At 37.2% G+C, this 11,295-nt stretch overlaps 3 protein-coding genes across 4 annotated transcripts in view; 1 reads left to right on the top strand and 2 right to left on the bottom strand.

Moving 5' to 3' along the window:
• LOC116842078 (phosphatidylinositol 3,4,5-trisphosphate 3-phosphatase and dual-specificity protein phosphatase PTEN) overlaps window positions 1-4,627 on the top strand; it is a 25,960-nt gene extending 21,333 nt beyond the window's left edge. For both annotated transcript variants that reach the window (XR_004377672.1, XM_032810758.1), the window contains exon 9: window positions 1,921-4,627. Coding sequence is in view for 1 of the 2 variants with exons in the window: in XM_032810758.1 (XP_032666649.1) it covers window positions 1,921-1,994 (74 nt within the window). In the remaining variant the exon portion in view is untranslated. The remainder of the gene's footprint in view (window positions 1-1,920) is intronic.
• Window positions 4,628-5,112: 485 nt separating this feature from the next.
• Window positions 5,113-8,713, bottom strand: LOC116842079 (N6-adenosine-methyltransferase non-catalytic subunit). Its single transcript, XM_032810765.1, has 5 exons — window positions 8,338-8,713; window positions 8,038-8,214; window positions 6,707-7,024; window positions 6,026-6,408; window positions 5,113-5,443 (listed from the first exon to the last, which is right to left on the bottom strand). Exons 1-5 carry the CDS (start codon window positions 8,392-8,394, stop codon window positions 5,206-5,208), a joined length of 1,173 nt encoding a protein of 390 aa, XP_032666656.1. The 5' UTR covers window positions 8,395-8,713; the 3' UTR covers window positions 5,113-5,205.
• A 2,027-nt stretch (window positions 8,714-10,740) lies between these two features.
• Window positions 10,741-11,295, bottom strand: part of LOC116842118 — a 9,849-nt gene continuing 9,294 nt past the window's right edge. The window contains exon 8 of the mRNA XM_032810864.1: window positions 10,741-11,171. Within this exon, the coding sequence (XP_032666755.1) occupies window positions 10,908-11,171 (264 nt within the window). The 3' untranslated portion in view covers window positions 10,741-10,907. The remainder of the gene's footprint in view (window positions 11,172-11,295) is intronic.

The following is an 11,295-nucleotide window of genomic DNA, read 5'->3' as shown; positions in this document are numbered from 1 at the left end:
ACACACACACACACACACACACACACACACACACACACACACACACACACACATGTACACACAGACATACGTACACGCACGTGGACGACTTTTATATAAAAGGAACCAGGTCAGTTTTAAGCAATTTCGGAAAAGGCTTTCTCTGTCCCCGGAGGAACACGTTTGTGGAAGAGACGAATTAAATGAAAAACGGAAGAGAGAGAAAGAGAGGAGGAGTGACGCGGTTTTGTTCCGCGGTGTCGCTCTTGCTTTTGTATGTACGTCGATAAGGCGGTATTCTCAAGAAACTAGTTGAATTTTAAATACATTCAGGAAGTATCCGGTGTATATATGTGTATACTGATAATTGAATTTTTTAGAGCGCCGAGTGTCATGCTCGGCCAGGACGAATTCTTGTTTCGGCTGTGTCTTCCGTTTTGTGAAAATTATTATTTTTACCACGAATAATAATCATTTAATGACGAAGGAGAGTAGCGCCCTTTTCTTTTGTGCGCACGCTCGGTTTCTTCTGTGCAAAAGCCGTCCATTACCGGGGAAGTGCCTAGGTAGGCTCTTTTTCTCTTGTAAGAACATTTTCGGCAGAGAGCGAATTGTTTCTCGCCCCTCGGTCCCTTTCGCAGTCGCAGGCGGATCGATTTCTCGCACGACGAAGTACGACGAGCGAAAGTTTCGAAGAAATGTTGCCTTACACACTCGTTTGCGTTTGCATTTTTTTTCGATGATGTTAGGAGCATGCCAATCGTCACGAATCGTCATTTTTTCTTAATATTACAGTATACAATGTAAATATTGGCCATTCATTATATTTTTATCTGATAGATAAGAGTATAATGTAGAGTATAGTGAAAATAGTAGAGTATAGTGAAAATTGCAGTTGCAATAAAGAAGCTGCAGAGAATTGTGACGTCGAATGTCTCGTGGACTGTCACTTCGACTCCTGTCATAAAAATTTTGCTAGTGGTGTTTCGCAATCGTGATCATTCGATACGCTTTTAACATCAACCGGAAAAATATGTGAAAATCGTTGCATAAACGAGCGTACGTCCGGCCTATGCACCGCAGCGCGCGTAAATGAGACGAAAATGTGTCTCTTTTTCTGCCTCTGTCTTTCTCTCTCTCTTTCTCTCTCTCTCTCTCTCTCTCTCTCTCTCTCTCTCTCTCTCTCTTTTCTTATCTTTATTATTTTTTTAATTTATTTAAAATCGTCCCCGAAGAGAGAAGAAGAGAGCAATAGCAATATATTCGCGCTTGCGTAACTTATTTATTTGCACTTCCCGACGTGTATATTTCTTTCTCCTAAATCGTGAATTCGACATCGTGAGAGCGTTTTTCGGAGTCTTCTCGCAGGCACGAAGGACAATTTCTGATTTTGACTTAGATTATGTATGTCCGATTTTTTCTTGGTCGCAATTGTATTTTCGCGCGCTGATATTATTATTATATTATTATTATTAATTAATATTATTATTAATATTATTACCTTTTAAGTTCGACCTTCGCGTCAGTCTAATTTATACGACATTATTTGTTTTCCTGTTGTCAACATTAAGAGAAATTCAAGCTGACCGATCGCGCAAGTTACTCGAAACGAGATTGCGCCCGGACGAATTCGTCAGATAATTTATCTGCAAGAGCGATCGTCCGTTCTTAACACAATCGTGTCGGAGCGATATGGAAAACAATTATGACGACATGTGATTGTTCATTGACATGCGTAATTGGTGTTTGACGACGCAAATACAATGGTTTCTTACGCAGAATGCGCTTTGTTATCTCTATTATCGGATCGGATCGTATGTGTATTCTATTTATGATCCCGCGTTATAGTACAAGAGTTTTTCTTTTTTTAAGTCCGATACTCCACCGATCTTTCCTCTTTATCTTTTTTTAATTATTTTTTTTTGCTTCTCGTATTATTAGGTCATTCACGACAAGGATTAACAACGAAGGAACGTGGAGGAGAACGTTGCGCAAGTACGAAAGAACACGCGTAGCGATGATAGCCTACGTAGTAAGATCCATCTAGCTGAATTACGATAGACGACCTTCTTTTCTTTTTTACGTTAGATCGATAAGACCGTAGCGATAAATGTAACGCCGTTCGATTTATCACGCGTCTTTTAGTATATTTAATTGAACGAAAGAAAGAGGAAAAATGGAAAAGAAGAAAAAAAACATAGAAGAGGAAGAAGAGAAGAAGTGGAAGGACCGAGATATACCTTCCGTTAGTGTAATAAAAGAAGAAGACCATCAATATCTCACACATATTCCGCAAGTGTAGGAGCTACTTAGGCGTCAAACATTACACGTTACAAAGTACCTATCCTACTACTCTCCCGCTGACGATGTCGGATATCTGTCTCCACGCGTGAAAGAAAAAAAAAAGATGCACTCGAACTCAATAAGTGAAATTTCCATCTCGGACAGATTTCACTACCGGAAGCTTTACTGGGACCAATAAAACTACTTTGTAAGTCAGCGTACTCGTTTCTCCGTTGATATAATAATCGAGGTCGCGATGATGACGAGGACCACGACGACGAAGACGACGACAACGACGACGATGTGAAGACAATGTGGCGCTTACTCTGAACTCTGTTTTATCTATCGGAAAATGCCTTTAAATGTGACCAATTAGTAGAAGATTTATAAGTCACATTTACAGGTACTTTTATCGATAAAAGTGTACTCAAAAAGAAATAGTCTTACAGTCGCAGCGAAAATTATTTAGATAACAATCCCAAACAGCACAAATCCGGAATCCGCACAGATCCGATTAGGACATCCGAAAAATGTTCTGAGAACATCCTACGTCCTGAAAATGTTCCCAGGATATCCTCTAGAGATTGTACTGTCCAGAATTAGTTAAGACAGATACAAATGAATAACAGATTCTCTGCGAAATCACATATGTTTTGTATTTATTCGACATAGATGATAGAAACAGAATTTGTATCTGAACTATTTCTGAAATTTAGCAAGACAGTCTCTCTGTGACGCCCATTCAAATTAAGGCCAGTCAGATTTCTTACGAGAATAAGATTGCGGCGGACAATAAAAGACTTGCGAGGAGAGACAAACGAATGCATAATTCTTACACTTATATAAATATACTTGCAGAAATTGCTGCGGAATGCGGTTGTTATAATTTTTAACTTGCCACATGCAGTTTTCTATCAGATACAAAAAGACCGCGATAAATTTTGACTGCGACATTTATAGAATTCTACTTGGACGAGCAAAACATCTTTTTAGGTGTGAGTTCAGGATAAGAATGACGATGACGAGGACGATTTAATCTTAAGAGTTCTATTTATGATATATTAAAGTAGTACTTTGACTCAGCCTATAGAGTACAAAACGCAACGTGACTTGATCTCAGATAAAACTAGAAAATTATTCTTGCTTCTCAGCTTCTGGGAGAGCGCGCGGCGTGTCTTTCCATTGATACACGATGCATAAAGAAGCGGTGTCGTCGCGCGCGTGTGCGTGAAGAAGGAATCATGTTTGAGAAAAAAAAAGGACAAAAAGTTTCGGCGCTTCCGCGAAAGCGAAACGGGAAAAAGGGGTGGGGGGGGGAAGGAAAAAGAAAGGAAGAAGGAGAAAATCGGGATCTCCCGATCTCTGGTTCATCACGAGTCGATCTGTCGCATTCACTCTCTCCTCATGTAAATGCGCGGCAGCGACGATCAAACAATTTTTTATCATTAAGAGATTCCTTTTCGTTGAATATCTTTCTTTTTCTTTTTTTGTTTTACTTGTTTACGGCGAGATTCGGTTTCTCTTTCATGACGATCGTTCTTTCTCGACCGATCGTCGCTCTTACGCGAAAACGAAAACGTTCGTCTCTCTCTCACCCGAGATATCACGGCGGAGGAGTTCGAAACGTACACGAGACAGGCGGTTATTACTCATTCATTATCAGATCGGCGACGATGCGGCAAGGAAGAAGCCTGCGCGAGAAAGAGAGAGAAAGAGAGGGAGAGAGTATGCCATAATAAATAAAATCGCGAATGCGTCACGACATGTATATCACACATTCATCTTCTTTATCCAATTCGTTCTCTATTTCCGTACGCGCGTAACTCGGTGATATACCGAACGACTGACGAGGTGTGCGCCTTCTCCTCTTTTTTTTACTCTCGCTCGACCGAGGATACCTTTCTTTTCTTTTTATTTTTCTTATTACGCTGTTGATTTAATTGATTCGTGCACCAGTCGCGTGCAAGACTCCGCGATTCGTTTCCCGCGACGAGAAAAACCGCGCGCGCGAAAGATGTCTCTTTTATTTTTTTACGTATGCACGTGCATGTGCATGATCGCGCGTTTGTTCCTAGTGTGAAGTAGTTCGCGGTTCATCGCTGGTTGAAATAAAGTCGTCGAGTCGAATCTTACGCGATTCCCAGCCGACTAATCACAGCCCTCCCTGAAAACTGCGACTCCTGGTCCGATGCGACTCGATCGTGTTGACGGCTCGTTAGAGAGAAAAGGAACATAGAGGCAATACTATACTACTATACGCAAAATGTTAAGTTACATGTAATGCGTAAATGACAAGTGCGTTCTTTACACACAATGTACCTTGCAATAACAATAAGTTTGATATTAAAACGACATGCTACCCTCATTTTTTTGTTTCACCCTCCCATCTCACATCAACGTCCGCCTACGCTTCCTTATTGAGAATTCTGATTTTGCGCACAATATGTGTTTTATCGTATTGGAATTATTCTTTTTTTTTTTTTAACAAAGCTTTGCAGGACGTTTGACGTTTACTTCGTTTACAAGTGACAATGAGATGCTCACCAATGACAACTTTCAACTAATAGCGAATATTAAAGTCTTGACTTCCAACGCTTCAAGCTTTAGAAACGTAAATCTCAGTAGGACATAACAGAGAAATAAGATTAGTTTTAAATAAACTTTGTGCAAATCTTATTCGAGGATTGTTTAGCGAGACATTTGACGTTGGGTTTAGTCCCATTAAGAACTTTGGAGCTTTGTGTTGGAAAGTACGATTACGAGTTCGTCGAAGAGTAGTTGAATATTCGGGCAGTATTTTGTGAGGAGGCGGAAGAAGGGAAAACGTGCGCGTCACGAACACGTGATTTGTGATTTTCCTTATATTTACGAACACGTCTTACACATAGCAATAAGTAGTAGCAATAACGTTCGAAAATTCAAATACACAATATTTAGTGTTATTTATCTCCCTCTGCCTCTGCCGCGATTAAAGCCTCCTCTGCCACGACCGGACACCTTCCCCTTCGGCGGTGGCGATTTCGGTCGAAGCGCTTCAATCCTTTCAGTACAGCCAGTGGTGATTTGTCCGTTGGTAAAATAACTCTGATATAGATCCGCGTTGAAATTGGTGTTAGTCAGTTCCGGGCCAACAGTGAGCCAGCCTGGCCTGATAGTGCTATCGCGACCGAAAAGATGCAACCTGAAACAAAGTAATAAACGATCATAAAAATAATGATACGGATGGAAGAGAAAGAGGCAGATTCGGAATTATCTTGTATCTTTAAATACGTAACGATACGTAACGATGTGATTTTTCTTATACACAAATATACTATGTTGTACTTTATTCGATTACAACAAATTCGTGGTATTAATTTTATATACGTATCAGTATTGACTGCAATTGTCGTTTTATGGATATATCTTTTCATTTCGACGTACTTTGTAAGAATTTGGACGTGCATTTACTTGCTTCTGACGTTATCAAGAGTTCTATGGCGAGGCACACGGAGCCTTAACTACTTTCTTAAGAAATACTTAATCTATTCTTAAGAAATATTATATCTATTCTTAAAAAATTAATCTAGTAAATAAAATCTTAAATACCTGAGTATTAAAGATCGGTGTTAATCAGATAACATTTATCAAGATACTTAAACACCGAGTACCTAGATATTAACAAAGCTGATGTATTTTGTACGTTTTTACCATATAACACTCGACTTGCAATCATATTACAAAATAATTCCGAACCATTCTCTCCGTCCGTACACCGTCGTACCGTCTTCGACCGAGGCAAAAGTGCTCGATTATGTGGAAAATCTCCACAGGCTTCTCTATGGAGCCGTAATCTGGCTCCTCGGATATGATGAGATCAATGTCGACGTTCGCGTGAATGAAATCCCCATCGGTAGAACGTCGTACTGTGCCCTTGATGCCCATCAGACAGTGCTCCTTCGTCCTCTGTAGCACCGCCTTGCTGTCCAAGTTCTTGCTGTGGCCCGGATTATTGATATTGGTGCGGATCCAGCAGATATCCTCACAACGACGGAAGCCCCACTTACGCAAGCAGAACCGACCCATATCTAGGCCGTCGCTGCTACCGCACCACAGGAATACGAAGCTCCGATTGGCTGCCACTTCGCCGATATCCAGCTCCATTATCTACATATGAATGTATCAGGACTAATTGCTATGTGCGAGCGGAGAATGAAAGTATATTTTTCATCCTTTTTCTTTCCCTTTTACCCCTTACTTTTTAGTATATATACATACATACATATATATATATATATATATATATATATATATATATATATATATATACATATATATATATATATACATATATATATATATTTTTTTTTTAATGCAAAATATCTCATATATATTATGTGCTATAATTGTTGAAAAAAGAAAATAGGACACAAAAGGGGGACAAAATAAAAAGAGACAAACTAACTTGGTCCCAATTCCACAGCTGCACATTGGTCGCGCCGCATGTTCTCTGATACTCTTCCAAAGGTGGCTCTATAAGAATGACATCAAATTTACAATTGAGCTCTTTCAAGTTATATGACAGCAGGTCTGTTTTTAGATACATTGGTGGCGTCGCGGTCTCCGCGATCAGATCGTCCTTCAGCTTAATCAATTCGCGCAATTTAGGATATTCTTCAAATCTATCGGCTAAACCCACATCCCTGATAAAATTCTGTGGTCGTTGACCAGTGTCGATGAAATGTTGACAGTAGTCATTGTGAGGATTCGACGACTGGGTTCCCTAGAAACAACATTCTAGTATTTAAGATGTTCATTCATCAGGTATTTATTTTCAGAACACTCAAGAGGTGTATTTTTAGTATCAAAAGAGCTACTCATAAATTCATTTCTATTTATCATACAAAATTATATCTTTATATATCTATTTTACTAAATAATAGATCTAAATAATAGATGTTAATTTAAAACTAATTTTATAATATTATCTTGTTTCATTGTATATTTTATTCAGCACAATGTTGTTCAAAATATAAAACAATAGTTTTCTGGTCTATAATCAACCATTACACAAAAATAGTGTAGTGAATATGATTCTTTTTTCTACACTGCATATCCTCATATGTAACATATATAATGGTAAGTTTTGTATTTGAATATCATTTCCCAGAGATAGCACAGACCTCCAAAGGACATTCTAAAGATATCCCTTATGTCCTAAGGACATTCTCCCATAACGTCTCTTAGAGATTTCTGCGCTTTTATGAAATTATACTGGAATAATCTGATTATCTGTATTACTTTTACCATAAGATTATATAAAATTGTGATATTCAGTATTAAATTTCTCATGAACGATACATACAAATAGCATGAAATTTTAACTATACATGTGTTTTACTGCAATAAATGTTATGTTGAATCTTTATATAATTTTAAGCATTTTTTAGCTTAACCCTTTATCTGGCAATGTTGCTCTCAATCAAGATCAATTTCTCATAAGCTATATGCAAGAACAATAGATGCAAGATATAGTTATTTAGTTTCTGGAGCAACATCTGATTACCTGTTTGTTGGTGTCTTAGTACAATTTTTACCACTAGATGACAAAAAACGTTGAAAATATATTTCCAAGATATCTTGAAAACAATATAACTCCATTCAGGAGACATCATTTACTTCATTTAAACACTCAGAAATTGTTTTCCTTACATTTTTTGGGGTCTGCCAAATAAAGGGTTAAGTGAATAAACTCCTTAATAACAAGATATACAATCTGCCAATGCAAATACATACTTTCAAGAACGTCGACGAGTCTTTATACACAATTTCGTCTGTCGGTACAGCATCATCTTTCAAATCTCTAATTGCATTGTCAGATTTGTCATTGAACTGCTTTCCTCTCTTTCTCTGCGACTCCTCTACATCTGTTCCTAAGATTTGCCTGAGCTCGTCCACGCTGGAAACTCCCAGCTGCGAAAACAACAGCGCAAACGTATAAAAAGTAATGCCGGAAACGTGCTTTAAACCTAACCTTAAAAAATGCAACAACTTATAACAGCCTCTCTTTCTTTGTATACTATAAAGTATGCTCACCGTTTGCGCCAGGAGTTTCTTGCGTTTCTGAGAACGTTCACGAAGAGTTTGCAGCATTGTTTTCCCATTCGTTACTTATCGTCGATAAACATATCCAGCCGGTTCTTGTTTCAATTCGTTTCTCAGAGTGACGTTAATCGAGTTAGTTGTAAAGTTGAAATTGACGATGGAAACATCAAAGGCAATCATATTTCCTTTAACAGATCGATTTCGATGTAATTGCAGATATTATTTGCACATTGTGGTCTTCTGTTGCGAATGCTGACTGCATACGATGTATTTTCTCAATTATGAACGAAAAGGTTAGGGCTACTCTATTGGTCTGTTCTTTTCAGCTGCACTGGTGGAATGAGTTAAAATGAGATTAATGGCCTGTTCTTTTCAGCTGCACTGCTGAACTGGTGCAATAAGTTAGGATGCGTTCCCACTTAGCGCGTTACGTGTCGTGTCGTCCGAGTTAAGCCAATCAAATCGTCCCATTTTATTGCGTAATTTTACGTCAAATAAAATGGGACGATTTGATCGGCTTAACTCGGAAAACGCGACGCGTGATGCGCTAAGTGGGAACTCAGCCTTATGGCTTCTGCACACAGGACGCGGTAATGCTTGCTGCGCGGCAGAAGTCCGCGCGACAGCCAATCAATATGTTGTTTTTCCGTAAGAACTAGAAGGTTATTACGGAAAGCAGTATATTGATTGGGTGTCGCGCGAACTTCCACGTTCTGTGTGCAGGAGCCATTAGAGTGAGAAAACACTTGTCTTGGTCAGAGAGATTGGCTGCGTTCAGAAAACATAGCTGATCAGTGAGCGGTCAGTGATTATTAGTCCTTACTGTTAGATCCCTAACTTTAAATCAATTACTTTGACTAATTACTCAACCGTTGTGCAACAGTTGTGTCTTCTGAACGCACTCAATCTAGAGCGGATTCGCCGGAAGTCCGCCATTAATTGGGCAACTTTTGGTGACGCGCGAGAAATTTAATCTCTTTAAACTTCAGATCCCAGTTACTATACACATATACATCTATTTAAATTACTATTATTAGTAATTACTATTAAGTTCCGCTTTCTCATTTATTATTTTAATCACGAAATTTAACATCATATAACGTAAAATGAACAACTAACAACTATTACACTTGTACACATTTATGTACCTTTAAATAAAACTTATAACAACAATATAAGTAATCTCTATTTATTAAAATTATCTAGTATATATATATATATATATTTTTTTTTTAACTATTTATTATATTACCTAAATAATAATATCTCAGGACTAATATCTCAGGAGTTTTTTATTTCTTTCGACATTATATAATGTGTGATTATTATTGATTATAATATTTTCAAGAATTTACATTATATATTTTAAAGAATGTACATGTATATATTTTTATTTATTATCATTATTTGAGCGATAAACTATACATTTGCAGAGTGTGATAATATCTCAATTCATATTTTATGTCTGTCGTGCTGGTGAGTACAGCTCCGTATTGGTGCCGCCATTTTCCAGCCATCGTCCCGTGCGCCAATCACGTGACGACCTCCCAATCAGTCTCTGTTTGAAGGTCTCTAGCATCGTCCATTGAAATCAGGCTGGTGGCCGCTCTCATGCTTCTCTCTGACAGATGTCGAATTTAGTTTCAAAATTTCCGCTACGAGTCGCCACTATTTACCGAAAAAAGATTGTGATACGACTCAATAGAAGGATCAGCTTCCGCTTCTATTTCAAGTAATACTATTCAAAGACACATTGTTTCTTATATTGAAACATATATGTTGCCTATAGGCAAAATTCAACAGGCTATAATTATCATAAAAATGACGACAGCGAAATGGTTCAAAAAGCATTTTAAAGCTTGCAAAATCTACTTTTCAGAAATAGTAAACTCAACGTTATTGTTATTTATCGCAGAAATATATCAAGGTAAGTGAAAAATAGTGGCTATTTATTTTTCAACTTTATCTTTTTGTTGAATTTTCATACAGAATATTTGTTTATTATCAAAAATTGTTTTTTTATCAAAAATTAGTTAATTGTCTTTTAAAGAGAAAACTTTAAACTTTTTATTCATTATTTGTTGAACATCGTACATCAACTTGTTCGCCTGCTGTAAGTGAAAGTACTGAAAGTACAGTAAATGAAAGTACTGAAGTTAAAGTATGTGGGTTTTATTTTAACATTAAATAGCTCAGAGAAAAAATTTTTGCTGCAATCTGTAGATATGTAAATTAAAGAAGAAAACTCACGTCTTTGATTGGTATAAATCTTATTTATTTATGATTTTTTATTTAAATGGTGTAATTTGATAAAATAAAAAATTATAGCACTAAAAATGTGCGCGCGCGGATCTTGATTTATATCCTAAAATATTTTTCGAATTACCTCGTTATTATAATTTTTGCGAAAGTTGCATTATATTGTTTGATTCGTGATTCAGGCATATTTGGTGGTATAAAATTAAACAAACTTAGCTAATATTTCAAATAAATTATTAATATATGTTTTTATTTAATTTTTACCTCGTGAATATTATAGATTTTTAGATACATACATTCTCTCAAGGTTCATTGTATCTATTTTTTAAAATATCACGAAGCAGAACGGATATATTTTTCGAGACAAATTTGTTTGTAGCGGACAGTAATTCAAGGATAAAACTGTGGTTTATCAGACGGTGTGCCAGAACCACATCTTCTTCGTCACTCAACTCATCGTTCCTCAGTTCGTCGTACACGCGTGTTATTCCTTCGCGAAGACTTAGGGAGGTGTGAAAGAGATCCGCTTGCGACACGTGCCATGGTAAACATGTGGCTAAGACAGTCTGAAAATGAAAGCGTTCCAATAAATTGCTACTTTTAGATGCACAATTACTTATTATCTTCAAATCTAAAATTCAAAATTATATTAAAATTTTGATTCAAACCAGAAGATTGAGCCATACTTAT

The sequence above is a fragment of the Odontomachus brunneus genome, unplaced genomic scaffold (assembly GCF_010583005.1).
Source record: "Odontomachus brunneus isolate Ranch 3 - 2012 unplaced genomic scaffold, Obru_v1 Obru_scaffold_021, whole genome shotgun sequence".
Taxonomy (NCBI): Eukaryota; Metazoa; Arthropoda; class Insecta; order Hymenoptera; family Formicidae; genus Odontomachus; species Odontomachus brunneus.
The sequence above is the reverse complement of the archived record's forward strand: the minus strand, read 5'-3'. Positions and strand labels throughout refer to the sequence as shown.